At 35.6% G+C, this 27,779-nt stretch overlaps 3 protein-coding genes across 3 annotated transcripts; 1 reads left to right on the top strand and 2 right to left on the bottom strand.

Annotated features, from left to right (window-relative positions):
* Window positions 1–7,453: 7,453 nt before the first annotated feature.
* Window positions 7,454–9,281, top strand: LOC136968141 (myb/SANT-like DNA-binding domain-containing protein 3). Its single transcript, XM_067262101.1, has 4 exons — window positions 7,454–7,862; window positions 7,931–7,992; window positions 8,782–8,883; window positions 8,958–9,281. The coding sequence occupies exons 1-4, from the start codon at window positions 7,454–7,456 to the stop codon at window positions 9,189–9,191; spliced, it is 807 nt and encodes a 268-aa protein (XP_067118202.1). The 3' UTR covers window positions 9,192–9,281.
* A 433-nt stretch (window positions 9,282–9,714) lies between these two features.
* Window positions 9,715–11,105, bottom strand: LOC136968158 (putative nuclease HARBI1). Its single transcript, XM_067262120.1, has 3 exons — window positions 10,722–11,105; window positions 10,160–10,519; window positions 9,715–10,048 (listed from the first exon to the last, which is right to left on the bottom strand). The coding sequence occupies exons 1-3, from the start codon at window positions 11,076–11,078 to the stop codon at window positions 10,043–10,045; spliced, it is 723 nt and encodes a 240-aa protein (XP_067118221.1). The 5' UTR covers window positions 11,079–11,105; the 3' UTR covers window positions 9,715–10,042.
* Window positions 11,106–26,705: 15,600 nt separating this feature from the next.
* LOC136968140 (gastrula zinc finger protein XlCGF57.1-like) lies at window positions 26,706–27,503 on the bottom strand. Its single transcript, XM_067262100.1, has one exon. It carries the CDS (start codon window positions 27,501–27,503, stop codon window positions 26,706–26,708), a length of 798 nt encoding a protein of 265 aa, XP_067118201.1.
* Between the last annotated feature and the right edge of the window lie 276 nt (window positions 27,504–27,779).

Below are 27,779 nucleotides of genomic sequence, written 5' to 3'. Positions count from 1 at the left end.
CAAGTGATTATCTATTGTGACATCATCACATTGTTCTTAATTCTTTTAGTGATGGTCTTGGCCCTATACATCATACTTTTCCTGTTAGCGATAGAGTTGTGTTGGCCATATATCTAACTCCATTCGAGGGAAAATTCTGAATTAAAAGTAACGTGGCTTCAGTTCCAAACTGGAAGTTTATATATAGTTAATCTGGCCCACCTGCCCAAAGCTTTCCACATTTGGTCTCAACTTTCATCTAACTAACTAACTAATCTAATCCTTGAGATTAAGGAAGGACAGACAGACAGCTAGACAGGCAAACGACAGTCAGAATTTATAGGTCTAACAATTTTTTTCAAATTGCAGCCCAATAATTTTTCTATAAATGCAATATTTACAAAAACATATTTCCCATGTAGTTTATACAATCTGTTGTCAAAATTTAAACACTATTATCACATAAAAGGAATTGTTCTAAGCATTTTTACGAGATTTTTTTATTTAAACAAGTTTTTATATGAACTCTTTCATATGTTAAGGTTAGCAGCTTTGATCACATGCAGGGCCATTACAGCTTATCCAACACGAATCACTTTTCAAATATTAATAGTAGACCAGTATTAATTAGTAGTCGTTGACAGTCCTCTCTTCTGGGAGGAGGTCAACAACTACTTTTGGTCAAATTACTTCAACCATCTTCTGCAACAGTCCCTTCTTTCTATTGGACCAGCAGTGTGATGGCATTCAAATAGGAAAATTACATAATACAAAGTTACTGGTAAGTGCAAAATATGATTTAAGTGGTTTTCAAGGGTGCCGAGTTTAAATATTTGGTCCGTTTTTTTCCGAAATTTGATTCGTTGGCAGATTACCATTTGATATTCAGCTGTGAAATGGTACAGTTTCATACAGTTAACATTAGAATATATTATGATATCTGAAAAATTTAAGATATTTTTTTAATTCCTGTCTACTTGACCATTGAATTTGTGCCATTCATACCATCCGAGTATCAGGATAAACGTGACAATGGTAGGCTAAAATAACCAACTCTTTATATGATTTTCATTTTAATGTTTGTTATATTATAGTATTTGATTTATATAACTATACAAGTTATTTTATGTAAGGGTTTATCACACAAAGTGGCCAATCTAACACATTTTAAAAATTCTTTATTCTCTACTGTACACAATTTAAAGAATTTTTAAAATGTGTTAGATTGGGCACTTGGTATGATAAACTCTTACGTTAGAAAACCTTTGTAAATATAAAACGAATACTGATAATATAATATAATAGAAGAGTTAGATGTATGAAATAATCTAATAATCTTAATCTTTGCTGCTGTTTTTTTTTGCCTGAGCAATGCTCAGTGGCATAACGAACATAACTGGCGCCTGGAGCAATGACACTTTATTGGCGCCCCCTCCCTTCTCCAGAAACACATATACAGTAGAGCATCGATTATCCGACTTAATTGGGGACTGGGGTTAGTCGGATAACCGAAAAGTATTTTGTCATTCGATCCTACTGATCTTTAGAACTAAGCAGACAAACACGAACAGTAACAAAAAACTTTATTAAAAAGGTGAGAACTGTCACCGACATCCTCGGCCAACATCCAGGCAAAAACCCGCAAACTTTTCGCGCCTCTTTTTCACAAGTTGCCAGCCAACTCTCGTTGGCAAGTGTTGCCAGGCAGTGTTCGGGATCTCTGGCGCTGGCGGCCACAGCTACTCCCCCACCAGTGTCTGCGACACGAAACGAGCGGGAAAGGATACATGTCGGCCAGAGCGTGTGGTAGTTTGTCGCGTTGGGGCTGGATTGTCTGTGGTACGTTTAGTTGGCGCTGGTCTTGGCATTGGAGACATTGGGGGTAACTGGTCCGACTCACTCGCTGCGAGAATAAAAGCCGGTTTCAGTCGATCAATAGAAACTACAGTTTCTTTTCCCTTTATGCATAGAGTGAATGTCTTGCTACCACGTGACACGACTTCGTAGGGTCCATCGTATGGAGGCTGCAAGGGCTTCCGTACAGCATCATTGCGAAGAAATACGTGGGAACATGACTGCAGTTCTTTGTGGATAAATGGGTTGCGGTAGGAGTGGTGCACCACAGGCACTGGTTTTAAGTTTGCCATCATCGTCCTGAGTTTTTCGACGAAAGAACATGGATTGACGTCCTGAGAACCTGGGACGAAAAACTCTCCAGGCAGTCGGAGGCTGGTGCCATAGAGCATCTCAGCCGCGGTAGTATTGGTGTCTTCACGGAGCGCAGTTCGCAATCCTAACAAGACTGTAGGTAGCACTTCCGTCCATCTTTCAGTAGAGTGACACTTGATGGCAGTTTTAAGTGAACGATGAAAGCGTTCAACAATGCCATTTGCAATTGGATGGTATGCTGTTGTCCTATCTCTTTTATTATTTATTTATGAAAAGTGGGAGGGAACTGCCTGGTATCAATCATAGGTACCGACCAGGAGGGGAAAAGAAATGAAGGAAGAAGGAGAAATGCGAAGGATAGGGGATGAAAGTAGGGGGCAGGAAGAGGGAGGAAGAGGTGGGATCCCACAGCGCACGATCAGGACAACTGCCTGACAAGCGTGTGGGGTGAACACAGCAAAGCGTGAAAACAGATAAGACAGTAAGCATGTAGCGTAGCGAACAGTAGCATAAACACTAGGATACAGAAAGTCACAATGGAAGTGAGAATCAAAGGAAACAGTTCCTGGTACATGAAGAAACACTGTTGAAGAGACGTCCACTCAAGCAGGATGTATGCTGTTGTCCTTACTCTTTGGGTACCAAGAAGTTGAGGAGGGATGTTAAATAAGCCAGATTCGAATTGCCGTCCTTGATCAGATGTTATTTGGGCAGGCACTCCAAAGGCAGAGATATCCATGCCTGAGTACAGGGCTGAAGCTACTGTTTCAGCTGCTATATCTGGCAACGGGATTGCTTCAGGCCAACGAGAAAATCTATCGATGATTGTGAGGCAATATGTTGAGCCGTTGGAAGGTGGCAATGGACCAACAATGTCAATATGAATATTTAAAAATCTAGCGTCTGGAACAGGAAAGGTTCCCAAAGGGCTAGCGACATGTCTCTGGATCTTTGACCGTTGACAAGAAATGCAGGTGCGAGACCATGTCTGGCAGTCTTTACTGATGGATGGCCAAACAAATTTTGCTTTTACCAATCTTGTTGAGCTCCTTACACCTGGATGGGACAGGTTATGGACAGTGTTGAAAGCAGTGCGACGATAACTAGGCGGAATGTATGGACGAATGCGACCTGTCGATACATCACAGTAAATTTCGACATCACTATCAGGAAGTTTAAACTTCTTAAGTACAAGTGATGAGTCACTTGAAGTCAGGAGAGACTGGAGCTCAGGATCTTGCTGTTGGTCTTTTGCAATTTTGCTATAATCTATAGATGGGCTACTAATTGATTCAATACGGGAAAGAGCATCAGCTGGAACGTTATCGATCCCTTTTATGTGTCTGATGTCTGTTGAGAATTGTCCTATAAAATCAAGATGTCTCAACTGACGGGGTGTACACTTATCGTGTCGTTGCTGGAAGGCAAACGTTAATGGTTTATGGTCTGTGTAAATGGTGAACTGTCGTGCTTCCAGCATAAACCGGAAATGTTTCACAGCCAAATACACAGCCAGAAGTTCTCGGTCGTATGCAGAATACTGACGCTGAGAGTTACTCAGTTTGCGGGAAAAGAACGCCAGTGGCTGGAGACCTTGTGCTGTAACTTGATGAAGGGCAGCGCCCACAGCAGAATCGGATGCATCGACGTGAAGTGCAAGGGTAGCACTTGGTGAAGGATGATGTAGTAAGGTGGCATCTGCTAATTGTGACTTACATGACTCAAATGCCTGAATCGAATTGTCAGTCCATTTAATCTCGCGCTGGTCGTTTTTCTTTGCTCCTTTAAGTAGGTCGTGTAAAGGAGCTTGGTGATGGGCCGCATGGGGTAGGAACCTACGATAGAAGTTCAAGATGCCTAAGAACCTTCTCAGTTGTTTGAGGGTCTGTGGTCGCTTCTGTTGAGTTATGGCAGATACACGTTCTGGAAGTGGCATAACGCCGTGGGGAGACACCATGTATCCTAAGAATGATACATGTGGGGCAGCAAAAGTACACTTGGATGCATTGATTTGCAGACCGTACTTGTCAAGGCGTTGAAACACTTGCCGCATGTGCATCTTATGTTCCTCCCACGAAGTGCTAGCAATGAGGATGTCATCTAGGTATGAAAAACAAAAGTTTAAGCCTTTCAGAACTTCGTGCATGAATCGTTGGAATGATTGGGCTGCGTTGCAGAGACCAAAAGGGAGGAAAACGAATTCAAATAGCCCAAATGGCGTTGTAATGGCTGTCTTTGGCACATCATCTGGGTTAACTGGTATATGATGGAAGGCTCTAACCAAATCGATCTTGGAAAATATTCGGGCTCCGTGTAGACTTTGACCAAAATCGTGGATGTGTGGCACTGGATAGTGATCGGGAACAGTTATCCTATTCAGGGCACGATAGTCTCCAGTAGGTCTCCAATCGTTACGACCCTTCGGCACCATATGGAGGGGAGAAGCCCAGTTGGACTTTGATGGTCTGCATATACCTAACTCCATCATGTGCTGGAATTCTTGCTTTGCTACTTGCAGCTGAGCCGGATGCAATCTACGGGGTTTGGCAAATACGGGTGGACCGTGTGTTTCGATATAATGCATTGTGTTGTGCCTGACTTTATCTGAAAACGGTCGAGGACGAGTGAGATGTGGAAAGTCCTTGAGGATATCCTGCATTGGGGAATTGCTGATTATAGTTTTGACCGAAGTAGGTGGTCCTGTATAATATCTTCCTCGTGTAGTAAGGGAAGTCAGGGGGTCGACCAGTAATCTGTTTCTGATGTCGAGAATGAGTCCAAAGTTGGCCAAAAAGTCTGCACCGATTATAGGCTTCTGCACATCAGCTATGGTAAATTCCCATCTGAAAGAACGTCTTAAGTTGAGGTCAAGTTCTAGCACCTTTGTTCCATACGTCGAGATTTTAGAGTCGTTGGCAGCATACAATTCAACCTTTGTAGGCTGATTCTTAGTGCGATTGGGAATGATCGATAAATCTGCTCCAGAATCAATTAAGAAATTTAGGCCAGTTTTGTTGTCATACACAAACAGACGGCTATATTTAGGAGCCAGGCTGGACCCACAGGCCGTTACTGCGGCTGGCTGCGCTTCGTTTCCCTGATCGTAATGCAGTTCGGTCGAAGGAACACGGCGAACGACATTTCCTAGCGGCTGATCCAAACTTATCATGGTAGTAACAATATCCCTGACGATTGAGGCTTCTTCCTCGAGGGCGTGAACTAATGCGATACCTCGAATTCGGGTCATGTCGGTTTCTCTCCCTACTACGATAACGGGACGAGCAGTACGCGATACATTAAGTTCTGCAACCTTCGTTGTGAGTTCTAATATCTGCATTTCGAGATTTCTGATTACGGGATTGTCGGCTTCTAAGTTGATGCTGGCCAGTTGGGTTGGTTCTGTAAGTTCAGCAACCTTGTCAGCAAGGATGGCTAGCTTGTCTAGTTCATCACCGCTAACAGCCAGAACTGTCTGAATATTTTTGGGGAGACGTTGGAGCCACAAGTTTCTAAGAAATTCTTCGGTAATCTTGCCCGCTGAAAGCTCCCTCATTTTACGGAGTAAAACGCTGGGTTTCTGATCCCCTAACGCCAGATCTTCAAGCAGAATTTTAGCCTCTTTAGCAGCAGAGTTCTGAAAAATTTCGAGGAGTCGATCTTTGAGTTTAGTAAACGGAGCCTTCGGCTGGACGGTCAAATACTAAGTCACTGACGTTAGATAGAATCTCCGCGTCCAGGGAATTGATTAAATAGTTGTACTTAGTGTTCTCACTTGTAATCCGATTAATGGCAAAAGCTGCGTCTAGCTGCACAAAAAATAATTTGATGTTGGTTTTAGTGAAGATAGGCATTTTTGCCTGTACACGTCCGATTTCCAACTCGTTCTGTTCCGCCATTTCGGGCGCCTAACTATGCGGGTACAAGGAAAGCGGGATAGTCTTTGATTAGGCTTAGCCCGAGTCACGTACTCTTAGTCGTCTTATTGAATTTACGATTCAGAAACTGATCATACCTGCATGTCCTGTTAAAAATGTTCCTTCAAAGACACAGAGTTGTTCACTATCCAATTCAGTCGAAAGTCCAGGTAGTTCGTTAATCGCATCACGTTCGGGTCACCACTTTGTCATTCGATCCTACTGATCTTTAGAACTAAGCAGACAAACACGAACAGTAACAAAAAAACTTTATTAAAAAGGTGAGAACTGTCACCGACATCCTCGGCCAACATCCAGGCAAAAACCCGGAACTTTTCGCGCTTCCTTTTCACGTTGCCAGCCAACTCTCATTGGCAAGTGTTGCCAGGCAGTGTTCGGGATCTCTGGCGCTGGCGGCCACAGTATGAAAAATACATTATTAGTATAGTGTATTAGGCCTGGTTTAAATACTAGCCTCCCTTTCATGGTAGAGCCAGTGCTGCCAGCTAAAACATGCAAAAATTTAACAAAATAATATTAAAGTAGCCAAGACATAACCAAATATTGTAGCGCCACATCACTAGCGGACATTTGAATTTGCCAACTAGAACGCGGTCGGTTAACCATAAGTCAGTTAATCGGGGGTCGGATAATTGTTGCTCTACTGTAGTTTGTCTTGGAGACCATTTGGGAACCCCTCTGTGAGTGGTGCCTGGGGCATGATACACCCCTTGCACCCCCTTCTCTACACCACTGGTAATGCTGGGCTCATCTAGTATTTAATAAAGTGGATGTATTGATATTGCCTAATTATATCACTTGATTGTGTATAAGAGAAAGCAACAAAAAAAAGGCATAATTTCATTGTAAGGAAATGACTTAATTTCTATGTTTTAAGCTAAAAACTACAAATACTACTATCAAAATTTCAGAAACTAGGATGAAAAAGTTACCTACTTAATGATTAAAAGATTTGTACAAGGTTTACACATAAATTTTTATTATTTCACTTAATTATTTTTTCAAATTTAACTTCTAATACAAAATAAATAAAAATATAGTTCATAACTGGATGTAATATATAAAATACAATTGCAGCCAATAAAATAATTTTCTGTTTTTAAAATATTATGTTCTAATTATTTTATCCTAAATGATGGATTACCCCCGTATTCACCAACGCGAGTTAAACAGAGAGTTGACGAACTCGAGTTTAGATGTAACTCGAAGTCAGATTACGAGTTACTCCTCTTTCGTATTCAGATAAAAAGTTAACTCTAGAGTTTCGCTACTCTAGAGTTAATATTTAAAAACAATCCTGCGTTCGAGATTAAACAAGTTTTCTTTTGTAAGCAGCGTCTTGATTGGTTGAAAGCAAACACGTGTAGAAAATGGCGGAAAGTCAAACGGATAACGGTGCACGCCGCAATTTTACTAATTTTGAAAAAGAGATACTACTGGAATTAGTGGAGAAATACAAATCAATAATTGAGAACAAAAAAACAAACGCTGTTTCTTCAAAACAGAAGAGGAGTACCTGGGAGGTATTAACCGAGGAATTTAATGGAATCCCGGGCGTCACGAGTAGAAAAAGTAAGCAGCTATGGGACTGCTATAAAAACTTAAAAAAAAAAGCTGTAAAAGAACAGTCCCAGAAAAAAGCCGAATTATTTAAGACAGGAGGAGGATTTCCTCCTGTCTTAAATAATTCGGACGTTATGGCTGAAAAACTCCTATCGATGGGCGTTTTAACTCAGCCTTTACATAATGACTTCGATAGTGATGCCCAACCTAATACAAGTAAGTATTAAGGCATTATAATTTATAATTTTTTAAAATTTGAATTAATTAGTAATATATTTTAATAGCAGAGATAGCTACAACTTCTGTAGGAAATGTTCACGATATATCTGATGTATCTGCATCTGAAGTAAGTCAATGTTTATTTAGTTATCAATAAATTATAATACTTAAATGACAATTGTGCAAATATTTATAGTATACATGAAAATACTTCCTATATTAAGTCTACTTCACTGTACAATACATAATAAGAATATACATACATTTTATGTATAAATTACATCTATAATTTAAACTATATCATGTAATTTAAATGTAAAACTATAATATTTATAGATATATATTAATAATAAAATATAATATTAATATATTATTATATAATATATATTATTAAATATATGAATTGTATGAAAGTATATATAATATATATATGAGTTTTATGAAAGTTTATACTGTATATACTAGGGTAGATGTACCAGTTTTGGCCAGTGTACCAGTTCTGGCCAGAAAACAAATTTAACTTAAAAATATAATCACCCACATATTCAAATCTGTCCAATGAAACAAACTTCTATTGTTAACTGTTCATACAGTTAACAATAAAAGTTTGTTTCATTTGTGATTATATTTTTAAGTTAAATTTGTTTTCTGGCCAGAACTGGTACTACACTGGCCAAAACTGGTACATCTATCCTATTCAAATTGTGTACATCTTAATACTTTGAAATATTGTTATAAGTTACACATTGTTTCATTTAACATTTCATTCATAAATCAAAAAAGTCTAGATTATTTTCAGTTACAAACGTCTTGCAAGTTTTAAAAGAACTAGTATTAATATTAGTAGTTAGTAATATAGTTTTAATGCCAAGTTCACATATTTAATTATCAAATAACATAATTTTTTATCTTGCAGGTTTCAGTTACACCACAGTTAACAGAAATTACAAATGTAATGGCCATGGAAGTTATTGAACCTGCTGCAGATTTTTATACTCAAAATATTGATAATCAGCAGGTAAATCTTAAAAATAATTATATTCCATAAAAATACTGTTTTACCTTATAATGAAATAATTACCTTTCAATCAGAGTTCCACTAAAAAGAAAAGGAAACAACCTGAAGCAGCTGAAGCAATCTATGAGCATGCAAAAAGAAAAAAAGAAACTCTTGAAGAAGAGCACAGTTTAAAAATAAAATTTTTGACTGAAGAACACAACATGAAAATGCAATTGATGAAAGCTCAGCTGAAAGTTCAAGAAAAAATATTACAAATCTTAGAGAATAACCCATCTAGTTTATGTCTTCAATTAACAAATTTATAATGTACTTTTCTGCAAAATATATATATATATATATAGTGTAAAAAGTGTTAAACTGTTTTTATTTTTTAATATAAAATTTTCTATGAAGTATTTGTGACCTATAGTTTCTTTTTAAAATAACAACACAGTAATAACAATAAAACTTATTTAGGAATATTTTATTACTTAACTTTTATAGAGAATTACTTGTTTCAAAAAGTAACTTGTTTTCATTATTATTTGTTTAAATAAAATAAAATTGTTTATAAAATTTAAAAAATAAAATTTTCTTCAAATTGCAGCATCTTTATGCATATTTATATTTAATATATTTATTATCACTAATCCTTCTTCAGCATAAAAGAGTTTCTTGAGTAACAAAAATATCTTTTATTTCAAAAAAGAAATTTATTTGGATAATCAAAATTTGATGTATAACAATATTGAAAGTTTTGATATTTTTTACTTATATTGATTTGGCTAACTCTTAAGCAAAATTTTTGGCCCTGAAAAGGGCCTTTTAATAATAATGTCTGAAATATTTGCATAATCTTTTAAGATTATGCAAACATTTCAGAAGTTAAATGCTAAAGAAATCTGCTATTAATGCATTTCTCTTTGCAAATCCAGCTGCATTCTGACTTCTGACAACAGGCACTGGAACATCTTCATTCATGGAAATATCATCAGATTCTGTTGGAACTGTCATATTTCCATGTGAAATTGCAATGTTATGAAGCACTGCAGTGGCAACTATGACAGCCATAGCATTTTGAAGGTTGCAACGTAACCCTACCGATAAGCAGGGAAAACGTCGTTTCCACAAACCATATTGCCGTTCCACTGTGTTCCGTGCTTTTATGTGGCATCTGTTATACCTTTCAAAGAAAAAATAATTGATATTAATTTTGAAATATATATGATCACTTAAAACTATATTATGCATTAAATATATTTTAATAATATATATCATAAACTTTAATAATTACCTTTTTTTCTTGATCACTTTGTGGATTTAATATTGGTGTTAACAGATAGGCCTTGCATCCATATCCACTGTCACCAAGAAGATGATATTTCGACGGAATGTCTCCTGCTTGAAACATAGCACACAGATGACTATTGGCAAATATAGTGCTATCATGAGAACTACCTGGCCATCTGGCTACTATATTCCTGATTTTCAGTTGGCTATCTGAAACTGTCTGAACATTAATAGAAAAATATCCTTTTCTATTTCGAAATAATTCGGCAGTTTCTCCTCCCGGTGACTGAATTGGAATGTGGGTGCAGTCAATGGCTCCGTACACACATGGAAAACCACTCAAATGAAAAAAGTCTTGACTTATCTGAAAATATAAATATATACTTGATCTATTATTTTTATATTTTATTACAGTTCATACTTTGAAAAGTAATGTATTAATTAAATGAATAAAGACTATATAATTTAAATTAATGATTCTAATATAGAAACTTGTAAAAAAAAACAATATAAAATTATTTTATTACTATAGTTTCGAAAGATAAAGGGATATTAGGCCTACTTACTTGCGTTCTTTCAGATTCTGTTTTTGGCAACTGAATATAATCTGCTGACATTTGTGCAATTAAAAAACTCACTCTATTAATCGCTCTGCAAGCAGATGATTGACTTAAGTCATTTAAATCGCCTACGACCAACTGAAATGTTCCCGTGGCATAAAAACGTAGAGCCAACAACAGTTGTTCCATCGGCGACATCGCATAATTTCTCGATGATGTAGAAACTAAATTGTCACCAATTCGTTCTACTACGTTTCTTACGCTCTCTTTTGGCAAACGATATCGACATAGAAAGTCGTAATCGTCCAATTGTTCGAAGTCATTTCTTCTTGGAGAAATAATCCGTCGACTTCTTCGTACCATACGGTCTATATAATCAAGATACTTCAGATTTTCTAGCATCTCGGCTTCGTCCTCGTCGAATGTCGCCATTTTCCCCTGAAATAGATCGCTTTACGCAGGCGTCAAACCACAGCCTAATAATTACGAATTTCTTCTTTCTTTAAAAAATGAAATATGTTTTTATTCCGAATATGTAGAAACCAAATTTCTATAATTTCTTCATAAAAAGTACCATTTAAAATGTGATTTCTTAGAATAGTAAACTTTTTTTTGATATCAAGATTTATTGTAGGCTGTGGTCAAACCTAGAGTTATCGTCTACTCGCCGATTTTCTAGAGTTAGAGTTAGAGTTAGGGTTATTGTATTTGACTCGAGATTCGGAGTTGGTGAATACCAATTTACCAATAACTCGAGAGTTAACCCTAACTCTAACTCTAACTCGCGTTGGTGAAATACGGGGGTAAGATGGTCAAAAACATTTTTTACATGTTAAATTGTTCTTTTGCTGCTGGATTTTTTGGTATCTGTGTTTATTTATATACAGAATAAGTCTTTCTCCAGTAATGTAACAACCATATAACAAATAATTTTGCATATTATATTTTTACAACTTTTAAAGTACCAGTGATTATAAGCCTTTGGTTTTGTGATTATTTAATAATATATTGTTTTATTACAATTTTAGTTTAGTCATAGCGGTCAGTAGTCAAGAAGACAATTCGTCTACAGTACATGATTAAAAATAGTAATTTCCAAAGTGATTTGATGAAATGGCCAGGACAAAAGTTTCTAAGTATAAACTTAGAAAACGTACAAAAAGAGGTATGTAGCAAGGACTTCTTGTCCTTGACACTTTTAATGTATTGTCTGTTTTGAGAATGTTTTTGTAAAGTTTTTAAGTCCCAGTGATTTAAACAAAACTCAAATACTACTGATAACAAGTGGTGTACTGCCCTCTACAATTTCTTTTTAATTTCTGAAGCCAAAGTCCATACGTTTTTTAAGCATTATTCCAAAATTTATCTTATATAAGTAGCTTTATATGTATGTATATATGAAATATAAATGATTTTAGCCTAATTTTCTTTTATTTTCTCCCCCTCTGAAAACCTTTGTTCTAAATTTTTCTTCTGAAACATATATGAATTTATTTCTTATCAAATGTTGTCATTATATCAAAATCAATTATAAATTTGTATAATTAAAGATTACTAATTTAAAGTAGATATGATAAGGGACAACATGTTCAAAAATTTCACAATACAAATTATATCACTTAATAAATAGTTTAGCAAGTCTTACACTGATCGTTGAAATATGAAGCATAGTTTAGGCCTACCTTTTTCCAATAAGGAATATAAATTGAGAAAAATGCAGCATGGTTTCAGATATATATATATAATATACAGTGGGTGATCGGTTAACAAACATAATCCATTCCAAGACTTTGTCCGCTATCCGAATTGTTCGTTTGATTAATTCGTTCTGGAGACCCCAAAAAATAAAAAAAATATATAGCCTTACATTTATTATATATAAATGTAGTAAGAAAGTAGGCTTTACTATGTTTATTTATATGTAATAATAAAAATACATATATACAGTCTTGCATTTTTATTAGTCATGTTTTTTCCATTTGCTGGGGATTAAAGAATCTGTCTAATGTCAATTGCTTTTCTCTCTTCTTCAGGATTTTTCAGAAGTAATTAATAGCATTGTAATTGTAGCAATCCCCAAGCCTATTAACCTCAACCTGGTTTGAATTGCCATTCTAAGACCATTGTTGTAAACATCCTCCCACTTCTTCAAATGATCTTTAACAGGAGATATCAGCATTAATCCTTTTTCAGAAGAAAAACACATATCTCACTGAGTTTCTTGGTGTTCTTCATTCAAGATTCTTGGCATTCTTCTGTCATCAGATCAGTTTCAGGTTCCATTATGAGCTCTTCAATGTTCTTTATTTCTCAGATGTGGTTTTTGTTACTCTTTTAGCTGCTTGAGTTGTCTTGATTATACAGTATCTTTCTTAAATAAGATTGAACTTGGGCCTACTGTAGATCTGTTCAAGCCATACTGCCCAGCAACATCAGACATCTGCCCACCTTTGCTATTATACTCTCACCTCTCGAAAATAAAAACTGTCACAAAACTTAACGAGTGCCTGCCCGACAGTCTCGCAAATACTATAAAAAAATTGTTTTTGTCAGAAAAATAAAAGACTGGAATTACAAGGGAGAGTTTCAAAGTTTGGAGGAATACTATCCAATCAGTATATACCGGGTTGAGTGTCAATGTCGACGTCTCAAGCACTCCAAAAAGTTTCCTGAATTGTTGCCTGAAGACAAGGGAATACCAATCGGTATTCATTATTTTACATCGCTTCTTCTTGTGTTTGTTCTGTGAGGTGTTTGTTATCTGATCATGTGTTCGTTGTCTGAAGATAAAAATCTTTAGCGAAAGTGATCATTAACCAAACTGTTCATTAACTGATCACCCACTATATATATATATATAATCAAGATGGGTTGATGATGATGATAATAATAATAATAATAATAACTCTCCTGTGGTCACCACCTGGTCATGGTGGAGAGCCCAGTAATTTTACTGATCCATAGGGCAATGCAGGCTGGAGCACAAGCTCCTGGTAGGGACACCCATGCCAGTAAGGTCTATGGGGAGAAATGAAGCTAAGAGTGACCACACACCCACATTCTGTGGAGATATATATCATGGTAGTAACCAGATCTAAATGTGATACCGGCTCGGACGTCGCCCGGGTTAACAAGGTCCGCGTTCGTGGGTTAGGCAGAGGCTCACGTTCAAAAAATAGGCCACAGTCTCCCTTGGTTACCGGTGGCGAAAGCAGCACCGGCCCAAGCATGGCTACTGCAATGCCCTCAACAGATGTGAGGAATCAACCCAGCCTTGGTGTTTCTGTGGCAATGCATCCACAGACCACAAAGGCTGGAAAACCACGCCAACGGATGAAATGGACAGTAGAAATGAACGAGATTATCATCCGTAATTATTACATTATCACAAAACTCGAAACAAACATGACAGCATACAGACAACAACTACACCATAAATTCACACAACAATATCCTCACCTCACTGTTACCGAACAAAGGGTTGTTGATCAAAAAAGAACAATTATACACAACAACCTTATTCCACAAACAACACTTGAACTTATCAAACAACAGGTTGCTGATCAAATACATCAACAGACAGAAACATCTAACATTAATGAAGATCATGTAACCTGTCAGGATAATCCAGCAACAAGCATTGATAATAACACACAATACAACAATTACCACTAATGATACTACAGACACTTCCTCATCCATCACTGATAACATAGACTTGGATTTAGTTAATATGCTCTCACTTATATTTCAGAAAACACTCACTAAATATACAGGTACAGATCCCACACAACGACCACGAAATACCAAAAATCAACACGTCAAAGGAAGTAGGAAAAACACTAAATTATGTAAACATAAAAAGATTATTTACACAGACATAACCAAGTAGCAAATATAATACACCAAGAGCTTGCAAAGAAACACAAATTAGCAGACATCCACGAACCATACTACAAATACATTCCACAGACAGTATTGGAAAACAACACGCACAAAATGTACTACGACAGAGCCATAATCACAGATAAAACAATTTACCACAACAGACCAGACATCACACTCATTGACAAACACAATAAAATCACATACATTATAGACATATCCATTCCAAACACTCACAATATACAAAACGCATGCACTGAAAAAATTAGCAAGTACACAGAACTCGCCCAGGAAATAAGGCATCTGTGGAGGATGGATAGGGTGCTTATTGTACCTGTTGTTCTCTCCTCTACAGGTGTCATACCACACACACTACACAAAAGCCTGGGCACATTAGAATTGAATAGAAACACATATATCACTCTACAGAAGGCCACTATATTGAATACATGTCATATTGTGAGAAAATTCCTGAATACATACACACACACTGATACACTTCTTTAATTTCTGTTTTGGTTACTATGCCTTGACTTTGGTCCGGCATAGTACTTAGCCACCGGTGTTAACCGAGTATATCTAACTTAACCCAACATAATAATAATAATCACAGAGCCCAAACAGTTAGGAGTTGAAAGTTGAGATTTGGTGCACAGTTAGGGTATGTCACAAGAACGTACACTAAGAAGGGATTTTTCGAAATTCCTCCCTGCAGGGGAGAGGAAAAGGATTAAGGTTTATCCTAAAATACTCAGCTTCTACTGTACTATTTTAGGTGCAATTTTTTATTTTTAACTGTATTTTAGTAGGATACCACATTTAGTTGGTACACGTGGGGATGAAAGAAATGTATTCCTTAACAATGGAAGTGTTAAGAAATAATGAAAGTGTTAAGAGAAAGCGACGTGCAAGATTTACAGAGGCAGATGTGGTTTTTTGCATCTTTGCGAGAAATCAAACATATTTTTAGACCCATCTAAAAATTCTCTAATTAGTCTGGAAACAGGGGGACTTAATTCTTGCATTCTGTGAAAATGGGTAAGATTGGCTATAATGTAATAATCTTAATCTTCGCTATCATTACTTTTTGCCCGAGCAACACCGGGCTTATCTGCTAGTATATATACATCTGAAACCATGTTAGAACAGTTAGTAAATACCAAATAGTTATCCACACTACTCAATATTGACCAAAATGTTTGCTCAGCATTCAGCAAATACCAAAAGCATTGTGCCACCTTAACATTTACATGCCATTTGTAAATATATATCTGTGTTTAATAATATCTTGATGTGTTTAATATGACAACTTTCCATAATGCATATGCTGTCACAAAGCCCTTGTTTCTGGATTTTTGTGTGAAATGTGTGAGGTGTGATACCTATGCAAGAGAGGGCTACTGGCAAAATACATACTTTATCCATTCTTTACATATGCTTATTTCATGTGCCAATTCTGCATATTAATTTTTTCAGTATATGTATTTTATACACTCATTGCCTTAAAAATTAGCATACCAAGTTGTTGTATTGCTGAGAAACTTGGCATGCAAGAAAGTCTAAAGCAGATATGAAAATGATTAGAGTTATAGCATGCTGATTGTACAATGCCAGCAAAGGACATTAAACTGCATCTTCTTGGCCTTTAAAAAATGTGCACAAAGACAGCCTGTCTGTAGTTAACCTGTTGCAGAGGGACACTGTATCACTAGAGATGCTTTTACATCACACTCAAAGACCATATGAACAACTAACCAAGTTTGAGAGGATCATCAGCTTGAGAGTAGCCAAATGGTCATCTTGCCAAATAGCCTGCACCACCTAGGCTGTTCTCATAACACTGAGATGTTAGGACCAGTGGACAAGAGAAAGCTTGCACACACTGTGCCAAGACTCAGGATGCTCTCGGCAGACCACTAGTTGAGAGGACTGCCTAGTTCTCCGACAAGCACACATACACACAGTCGACCATATCGTTGTTTGCCATCATTACAGATGTCGGTCCGTAGCATTTCAAGGCAGCTGAGTGAGGAACATTTGGTACTGCAGTGGCTATTATGTGTGATGCCAGTGACAGCCACTCACTGTCACCTCTGTCTGGTGTCACTCTTGATGGGATTGATTGCAATGGAATGAAACCGGGTCGTCTACAGTGGCAAATCCAGATTCAGTTTGGGTACTGACGACAACCATGTTTGTGTCTGAAGACTCTGTGGTGAATGTCTCAATCTTGTTCACAATTTGGAGTGGCATACTGCCTCACAGCTGGCATGATGGTGCCTTCACATACAATAGCCAGTCACCTCTAATAGTGATACAAGGGACCATGATAGCCCAGCAGTATGTTAGTGACATCCTGCAGTCACATTTGTTACTTCTTGTGGCAGGGCTCCCAAGAGTCATTTTCCAACAGGACAATGCTTGACCATACACAGCAAGGATGTCACAGGACTGCCTACCACATTGCCACACTTCCCCGGCCTGCCCACACCCTCAATTTGTCATCGATCGAACACATCTGGAATCACCCGGGATGCCAAGTTAACACAGCCTAGGAGTTTGGCCAAACTAGAGGACCACTTGCAGCAACCATAGACAGAGATGCCTTGAAACACCATACGGACCCATGTCTCCACGCCTGTCCATATTACATCGTGTACTTACGCTAGACGTGGCCCAACAGGGTACTAGAATAGTGACCAGACATCCCCAGTTTTGCCCATTTTTAATATTTAATTGTAGAATCAATATTCGAATAGAGCAATTTTATTAACACATCAATATAATATCACAAATTTATAGTTCAATAAATAAATAAATTGCAAAAAATAACCAAAGTTCAATCAGTTTTAGACCCCTTTTTTTCCAATTCCAAAGCATGTTCTCGGTTGGATTGTAAATGTTACAGTCAGCCTAACTAGAACCTCCTCTCATTTGCAATTTTTCCTGCAGTGATACTTTTGCTTTCATTTTGTAATTCTTTACTTATATCACCCTTACACTCACACATGTGCAATTTCGTTTCATTCCAACAACTCCTTGTGTGCTAATTTTTCTGTCAGGTAGTGTATTTTGTGGGTATTGGAACACTACTGTATATGATTTTTTTAATCATCATTTGTACATGTAACTACGCAAGAAAGGACGATACCAATTTTAGGCTTTATTTAGAGGAGAAATATTTAAACTTTTTAAAGGGACGTACTACTTCCGGTTCTCAACATGGCGATAAACAACAATAAAATTATGTTATTAACGACTTTTTATATAATTATCGCCATTCCTCTCGAGCTAATGGCCAAATATATGAATATTAGATCACAGTATCAGTCTACAAAAATATTTAAACGTGTATATTCATACATAATCGCAAGATAAATGATATTTTTCATCAATACATTACGCTGAAATCGAGTAAATATTCTGTCAATTAAAGAAATAAAACATATTTTCACCGTCAAGTTTCTATTTTAAATTATTTAGTCTGTATTCCGCCTTTAATCAAAGGAAAATATAAAATATATAGTAATACACTTACTTGTTAATATATATCCGTTTAAAAGTATAAGAATGTATAAAATTCAGCACCAAATAAAAGAACGAAACCTCCTGTTATTCACACTAATCAAGATTACGTGACGACATAAGGGATTCTTATGTTGCACTTTTCCACGTGATTCCAGAGACGTTAACCAATCAACGCGCCTATATTCTCCACTTCCGAAAGAATACTTCGGGAAAATTGAGAGATACGTCATGAGTCGAAGCCTAACACTGACAGAACAGCCTAGTCAAATGGGGGAAATCCCATTGAGTTGTGTCCAAGCGAAAATATTTTCTCCCGCTAGATGGAGCCACACAACGGACCATAACAACACACACTGATTAAGTTATCCTAGCTACATGCTGTCATATGTTCGTAAAATAAAACAGTAATTCAAATAGGATATAGCAAATTATTGATTTTTTTAAATTAAGATTTGCCCGGATTTCTGCAGAACAATCTAAAACAATAGACATGTTATGAATATTTATGAAATTATCTAGACAGTTTAATGCAATAATAATTTTTTTTTAACTCTTTCCGCCCTGTGGGCACTAAGAGGGCCTCTTTTAGAAGGTCCATTATGGGTTCAGCCAGGCCCACAATGGGGCGACCGGGTGGTGAGGGACGGGGCCCGACATATCCGAACGGACCATCCCCCGAAAAATTCCTGGGGATTATTCGACCCATTCAGATTAGATCTCGGGTCCCCCAGAGCGGTAGGCTGCCACCTTGACCGCTCGGCCATCCGGCCGTCTAATAATAATTAATAGGGTAGATGTACTGTACCTATTTTGGCCACATTAAGACAATTTTCAACTTTAAAAAATATTTTTATATTCTTACATTTTTTTAAAGCAGTGAAACAGTAAAAATAATGCAAAAACATGTTCTCTTTCACTTTATTACATTAATTTTTATTAATTTTAACATTTTATAAACAAAATTTAAATTTTTTAAAAATATTACAAAAATCACCAGTTTTCACCATGCCTGTACCAGTTCTGGCTCACCTGTGTACCAGTTGTGGCCACCCCATGTTTATAGAGGTGACACTTTTATTATTTTTCGTGATGAAGGTTTATTATTTGAAGTTTTGGGTCTACGATTCTCCCGAATATATGTGTCGTTCACAGTTCTCTTTTTCAATCCTGGTTTATAATCTGATTCCAGAAAGTGCGTACTGCAGACAACTGACTAGTCACTTGGCTTCCAAAGTTTTGAACTGTTTTCATCTGTAAATTTTAAAAATAGATAGTATAACTAATAGATTTAGTGTATAAGCTACCTATAATTAATTTTTATGCATAAATAGATAAATTGTACAAAAGTTTAGGCTAAATTGCAGTTGCATTTTTAATCTCAGGGCCGGTTCTAGAGTTTTGAGCGCCCCGGGCAAAACAAAATTTGGCGCCCTTTCATACAAGAATATACAAATTTACTGCAAATTAAAAAAAAGTAAAAAATCAAAATTACACAATAAAGAACTGTGTAATTTTATTACACAGTTCTTTATTGTGTAATTTTGATTTAAATAAATAAATAATAAAGAACTGTGTAATTTTATTACACAGTTCTTTATTATTTATTTATTTAAAGCACGGCAAGTGTTGTTAATGCAAAGTTTACAGAAAGACAAAGTTATTTAACCATTAAGGCGTATGACAGGCGCCAGTATCACTTTACAAATATCAACAAAATTATGAATAGTCAATTTATAAATTTGATCTCGTCCATTGTTTGAATAGATTGTTGTGATACGTGATACTGATTACAAATTATCTTTTCAAAATAAATAAAAATAAACTTTTTAGAGATTAAAAAGCATTTGTCTGCATCAATGTTGTGTGATAAAAGCCATAAAAATTCTTAGGTTTCATTATTTTAATTAGTAAATTTTTGTTTTTGTCTATTAATCTTTTTTTGAGTTATTATGAATTCTGACTATACAAATAGTTTTCTTTGAATAATTGTAATATTATTTATATCTGTTGACAATAATAAAATAATTAGCGTTGTGACCTTTATTTGGTATTATTAAAGAAAAAACAATTTATTGCTTGCTAAAAAAATCGATGTCTCATGAAAAATGATCAATTTTAATTTATAAAATCTAAAAAAATAATGAATGTAAAAAAATATTTTATTTTTATATCGGCGCCCCTCAAAATTTGGCGCCCCGGGCAGTCGCCCGGCTTGCCCGCCCCTTTATCCGGCGCTGCCTAATCTCATTGCAGTTAGGGGGTTTTTAGGAGTCTCTAGTCAGTTGTAACAGAAAGCGTTCGAAACGCAATTTTTAGTTGTACAGTACTTCGAAAATTTTCACTTAAATTTTACCCCATTTTTGAGGGTCTCGAAAAGTTCACATATAGTCATTTTGGGGGGCCTGTATCTCGCGAAGAGTCGCCCTTACACCCATGGTTTATTAGAATTTTTTTGTTCTTATTAATATGCTTTACAGCCTGTTAACAAGGGCGTCGCCAGAGGGGGCAGAGGGGCAGTTGCCCCTCCCTAGACATGCGAAAAAATTATTTAAATGCTAAGTCATTTATTGCCTGATTTATAATTCCCGCGCGATGCGACCTGAAACGCACACCTATGCGTGTTTATGTTGAATGTAAAAACGATGCCATGCATTTGTAATAAATATAATTTTTTTAAATCATAAAGTGACATATCTTTTCTATAATAAAGTTATCTATTGGACTGCGTTATTTTCATGAGAAAAACAACAAAGTCCAAGAAGTGTTTGTTGGATTTGTTGAGCTAAAAGGTCTGGATGCGAAATCTATTGCACAAACCATTGATGAATTTTTGACAAAAAAAGAACTTATTCCAGTAAAATGCGTTGGATTAGGATTTGATTGTTTTTCGACAATGTCTGGATAAGAAAGTGGTGTACAGTACAAGCAATCTTACGCAAAAAATACACTAAAGCTTTGTTCTTTCATTGTTCTTCGCACAAACTAAATCTAGCATGTAAAATGTTCATTTATTTATTATATTAGTCTTATATATTCATTTTATGTTCATTTCTTATTGTTTTTAGTATTAAACGCTATAGTCATTCTCTAAAAAATGTGTTTTTGATGCGTATTTTGGAGTCTCTAGAACGAATTAATCGGATTTACATTGATTCCTATGGAAAAATTTGTCTCGGTTTTTGTCGGTTTCGGATTTCGTCGATTGTTTTCGGACGAATTATCGACGAAAACCGAGGTATCACTGTAATAGCAAAGGTAATACAACTAATTAATTTATAATAATATATAATAATGTAAGGACGGATAATCAGTGGCTAAGAGGCTATCAGTCTTACCAGTTTTCTTATATAGGCTCTACATATCAGTCTGTAGTTATTTATAAGTAATTTAATTATTAGCGTTAGTAAAGTAGTGAGTAAGTAATTAGTAGTAGTCTAGTAGTTAGTTATTATTATCACAATCACGAATCACATACATTCGTATCATCATATATCTAAGATACTGATACTCATTAATTTAATTAACTATTTAACTAACTAGGTAGTTTTTCACCAATTTTTACAATAAAATTGCCTAGCCCCACTAACCACTTATAGAATAAAAGTTAAAAACTCTTACTTAATAGAATTAGATTAGAAGTTATAAAATATTAATCTTGTCTTGAATAAAGTATTTTAAAGGATTAAATAAAACGAAATCAATCACTTCTGTTATTATTTTTTTTTCTACTTTTCTGGAAGTAGGATCTCAAGAAACAAATGGTATTGATGGTGTTGTCTCCCAACCTACTTCTTAATGAATTGTATATATATCCCGCTGCAAAGAAGGCCCTTTCTGCCTCTACAGTAGTTAGTTTCAGGTCATCAAATAAACATAAATCGTTCCGTCACGTGATTCATTGACGTCACAACTGACCGTAAATTAGAATTATGCACCAGGACTAAAAGAAGAGTTACTTATTTTATTTAGCGCGAAGACACTTTATTTAGCGAGAGCGGAAAGTCAACTGGCAATTAGATCAGCAGAGGTAAAAGGGCGGGCGGTGCGGTATAGAGAGGGGGTGTAGCACGTGCCACACTGAACGACAACGTCACTCTTGCCGCCGAGCAATAGCGCACGTAGCAAAGCGGCAACGCCGACAACGTAGACTTTTGCGCCGTTATTTAGAAAGTTAATTGAGTATTTGCGGATCCAGCAGGCCGAAGAATGCGCTGGATCCAGCTGGATTGCTAAATGAGGGATCCAGCAATTGCAATTCCTAGTCCGTACACGTCTTCTATGCAGCTAAATTATCTGTTCTTTCTTTCTTAATTTAGGTTACATACGTTACTCCTACGCAAGTCCCTAATCCCTAACTGTAACTGATTTAGATCCGGCATGCACATTATTCTTCTCATTGTAAAATGACATTGCGCATGCGTCAGGAACTTCTGAACAAACCTGACCTGCCGTCCGGGTCAGCGATTTTGTAAAGGTGGCAACACTAGTAAGAAATGCCACAATTTAATTTAAAACATAAAGAAAAGGTACTGTACAGTACTTACATTTTAAACAGAAGAAAAATTGAAACTCAACGTTGTCACCGTGGATAAATAATATTGATTAATAATAATAATATTGTTAATACTAAAGAAAAGAAGTTACCGTATGACAGTACCAAATATTCAAGCTAAATGGCTATGTTTTCTACGAGTCCAGACAACTGCATGCATATTGTTTTGCGCGTTACGTTCACGCGTTTCGTTCAGTTACAAGTGTAACACATTCAAGTCAAGACATCGCGAGCGATCGACCAAAATTGGCTTCGCGATCGACTTGTTGGCCACTCCTGTTATATTTAATTTAGAAACTCTTACATTATCGAAGTTTAAAATATTCTTTAGTTGTTGATTGGAAAATCTATTCTTGTACATCTTCATTAGTTTTGTAAGTCTCTTTTTGATGTCTTACCTGGAGTGTTTAGATAGGAGTTCGTATTCTTCTGTTGACATAATTTCTAATTTCTTGAGATTTTAGGTCTTCCGTTCTTAGTATGACCAATTGGTGTGATTTGTCTGCTTTAATAATAGAAAGTTTATTTTGTTTTTTAATTTAGTTAATCTCTTGGATTTGCTAATTACCTCGCTTTAGTGTTTTCTATATAATTTCTATTAGATTTATTTTTACTTTTATATCTTCGTAAGTCTTTACTTAAGGCAGTCCTTAATTTTCCTTTTTCTTCGCTTATTCCTGGAATGTAAAATATGGGTTATAAACACCAAAAGATTTACTAAAATATGACATCGTTTGTCTGTCAAAAATGAGCCAAATTTTCGACTTGCGCATAAAGTTCCATAATATGTAAATATATGAAAAACATGTCAGTGTCCTGTATGCCTAAAGATTTTATTTCAAAATATTTCATTAGACTCGGAATATACTATTCTTCAAAGTTAGTTTCTCAACAATATATTCTTTATAATTTACTCTGGTTTCGTGCACTTCCATCTAAACGAATGATTTAACATACGCATATGAAGATCGAATAGAATTTTCACTTCCAATCTCGAACTAACCGAATTTTTTTTAACATATAAATTTGTACAAGGGTGTTTCAATAAGTAACGCCAAATGGTTTAATGTGTACGCAAAAACATGAATATAGTAAATGAGGTTTGAATTTCTGGCAACACTATTGCACGATAGGAGCACTTGTGTTACCTGTCAGACATTTTTGACAAATGGAAAGAAAATAGCGTGCACGCTATCATCGTCCACGCTCCAAGAGCAGAAAAGTGTCATTCGTTTTCTATGGGCAGGGGCAAGAAATGTGAACAAATTCATGCAGAAATTCAGAAAGTGTACGGTGACGATTGCATGGACTAATCAAATATCCATCGATGGTGCGAAATGTTTAAAAATGGTCGTCAGTGTGTAATTGATGAGCATGGGTCAGTTCGTTCGGTAAGTGCAGCATCGCCTCAAACAGTCGCTGTTGTTAATCAAATGATTCAAAGTAACCGCCGCATTTGTTTGAAGACACTGTCGAAAAAATTGCTCGATGTCCTGTTTTGCCTTCTGAAGAAATTACTGGATAGAGAGGTTACATTCCGACGAGGTTAAATTGGCTGTTTGCAGATGGTTGTATGGCCAGGAACTGGCGTTCTACAACGCAGGAATCTTCAAGCAGGTACCACTGCGACAAGTGCTTGAACCTGAATGGTTCCTACCAGTATGTCGAGAAGTAGCCTAATCCACATATTTCGTTTATTCTGTATTTTCCATAGGAATTAAAACTTTTGCAGAAGTGATATCCAAAGGTTGAGCAGCAGTTTCATAAGAAATGATAAGGAATTGGTTTCAAGAATTAAATAATTATTTGAGAGAACATGCAAGTGATATTCTGCAAAATTCTTCCCGTATCTTCAATGCAGATGAAACAGGGATGTTGTTTTTTCCAAAAACTGGCAAACGTCTGAGACCTAACGCATATAACTTTTATAAAATTGCATCAGGACAAGAAAAACAGTGTATCACAGTTTTGTGTAATTTTTCTGCAAAGGACCAGTCAGTGGATCCTATGATAGTGTTTCCATACAAGAGAATTCCAAAGCATATTGCAGATTCAGTTCCAGATGGCTTTGCGGTAGGCAGAAGTGATTCAAGATAAATGATAAGTGCCGCATTTTATGAATATGTTGCAAATGTCTTCTACCCCTGGCTTCTGGACAAGAATGTCCAGATTCCTGTATTATTGCTTCCTGATGAACATAAATCCTATATAAATGAGTTGTGTTGAGAATTTTCCTTTTTCGTTTGTTGCCAAATGCAATTCATATTCTTCAGCCTTGTAATGTTGCAATTTTTCGACCGCATAAATATCAGAAGAGAAATATTGTCAGAAAACACAAGAAACAATCATCAAAATCAGTTTACAAAACTAACTTTGCAGCTGTATTATTTGAAGCTTACAAGAATGTTTTGAAATCAGAAACAATTCAACATGTGTTTGAAATATGTGGTTTGTTTCTTTTTGATCCAAATAGGGTGGATTATTCAAAATGTATTTCTTCGAAGCGTAAAGAAATAAACCTGATTTATCAACTAATTATAAAGACCTATATAAATGTGCACTGCAAATGATAGAAAATGAGATTTCACTTAATCTGTTATCAGATTACAAGGAAGCCATTGCATTTGACAACAATCAGATAAATTTAAAAAATTATTGCAATATTGACAATCTATGAAACACATTTTTGTATGGATCAAACTGATAATTTGTATAACTTTGTATATATGATATTTTTCAATTAAAAACCTTTTCTAAAAATTAATATTTCTATTATAATTACTAAATCTGAAATTACATGACTGAATTACATAAAATTGCCAACACATATATAGTATACAGTGATATAAAATTGTATATAGTATCCTAAAATTCTAGTTATTTATTACTAGTCACTTGCGATCGTTCACTAGCCTTCAGCTAGTCAACTACTAGATGCATATGGTCATTCACTGGTAATTTTTAAATTTTAAAAACATCACTTCATTAATTTAATAACTTTACAGAAAATTAAAAATTCATTTTCTGAATGAGTAGTGCGAGTTCTTGGTAACCAGCAATGACCATTACAGTGGAACCTCGTTATACGACCTTAATCCGTTCCTGATGTTTGGACTTATACCGAATAAGACGTATATCAAACCAACTTTTCCCATAAGAAGTAATGTAAAAATTATTAATCCGTTCTAATGTAAAAAAATCCCTCTTGATATGGTATATTAACCCCTTTCGAAACGTTTGCAAATTTAATAATGTCTTTATTTTTCACGATTGTCAATATGCGTTGTTCTCGGAATACGGTATGCAACAGTTAAATCTCGACACCCATGCCACCATATTTCTAAGCAATCTCTTTTTTTAGTTCCGTTGTGATTCTAGTCATTTTTTTAGTTTTCTGTTGCTTTTCATTTGCCTTTTTGCAATTCATGATTACTAAAAACAATAAAAATTTTACTTACAAATTAAAATCAGAAGAAATTTAACAAGTTATAAACCGTGGCACCGCGAACGTCTAATCTGGTCTAGTACACCGATAGTGCTACTTGTTCATAGATGGCGCATATAATTGAATTAAGTCGTATACTGAGCAAAATTTGTTTCGTCCAAACAAGACGTATTCCGAATTGGACGTATTTGAAGCAGACGTATACCGAAGTTTCACTGTACTTATGTTAAATGTCTGTTAAGTAATTATATTCAAATCTCCTTATCAAGTTGATTAATTAATCATTTACTGGTGCAACTACCCTATAATTAATACAGGCAAGTATCGATGGAACGACTTTTTATTCGAGAAAGTTTTACATAAAGACATTTTAATTATATATTGAATATTGTAATGTTTTTTAGTTGAAACTTTTCGAATATTAGAAGAACATCATTTTAATTTATAACCAATTTTGCTTACATATTTCGATTATTATACATCAAAAGAAAAAAAAATTAATTCAAGTTCAAACTTTCAAAGTGTAAATATTCTAATGTAATTTTAGATCATGATTTAGAATGAATTTAGCTGGATAAAATTAACATTCATACAGCTTTCGTCTGTTGTGGATCTGAAGGTGCCTAATTAAGTTTGACTTTTCTGTAAACTTCTTTTTACACTCGTCACAACTGTAAGGCTTTTCTCCAGTGTGGACCCGAAGGTGTGCAATTAAGCTTCCCTTTTCTGAAAACTTCTTTTTACACTCATCACAAGTGTAAGGCTTTTCTCCAGTGTGGACCCGAAGGTGTTTAATTAAGCTTCCCTTCTCTGAAAACTTCTTTTTACACTCATCACAAGTGTATGGCTTTTCTCCAGTATGGACCCGAAGATGTGCAATTAAGCTTCCCTTTTCTGAAAACTTCTTTTTACACTCATCACAAGTGTAAGGCTTTTCTCCAGTGTGAACCCGAAGGTGTTTAATTAAAGTTGCCTTTTCTGAAAACTTTTTTTTACACTCGTCACAAGTGTAAGGCTTTTCTCCTGTGTGGATTCTTTTATGAGTTTGCAAACTTTGTTTAGTTGTAAACTTCTGTTTACACTCGTCACAAGTGTAAGGCTTTTCTCCAGTGTGGACCCGAAGGTGTGCAATTAAGATTGACTTTTGTGAAAACTTCTTTTTACACTCGTCACAACTGTAAGGCTTTTCTCCAGTGTGGACCCGAAGGTGTTGAATTAAGTCGGACTTTCGTGAAAACTTCTTTTTACACTCGTCACAAGTGTAAGGCTTTTCTCCAGTGTGGACCCGAAGGTGTTCAATTAAGTGGGACTTTTGTGAAAACTTCTTTTTACACTCGTCACAAGCTGTAAGGCTTTTCTCCTGTATGAATTCTTTCATGAGTTTGCAAATGTTGTTTAGTTTTGAAATTTTTTTTACAATGTTTACATGAAAATTTCTTTTCGTTCTTTTTTCCTGCAATTAAAAAAATTGTTTTTAAATAATATTTTATCCATGTATAACAGAAAGTTTCTTAAATAATAACAATAATTAAAATCAATAATAATAGTAAATTAAATAATAATAGTTTTATATCTAAAGGCGAATTTCTTCATAAAAACACAAAAGAGTAATTTTAGAGATAACAAAGTTCGACCATAAATGTATTATGTTACT

This window comes from Centruroides vittatus, unplaced genomic scaffold, assembly GCF_030686945.1.
Source record: "Centruroides vittatus isolate TY-2023 unplaced genomic scaffold, ASM3068694v2 contig_1401, whole genome shotgun sequence".
In the NCBI taxonomy this organism is placed as follows: domain Eukaryota; kingdom Metazoa; phylum Arthropoda; class Arachnida; order Scorpiones; family Buthidae; genus Centruroides; species Centruroides vittatus.
Note: the sequence above shows the minus strand (reverse complement) of the source record. Positions and strands in the feature narration are given on the sequence as shown.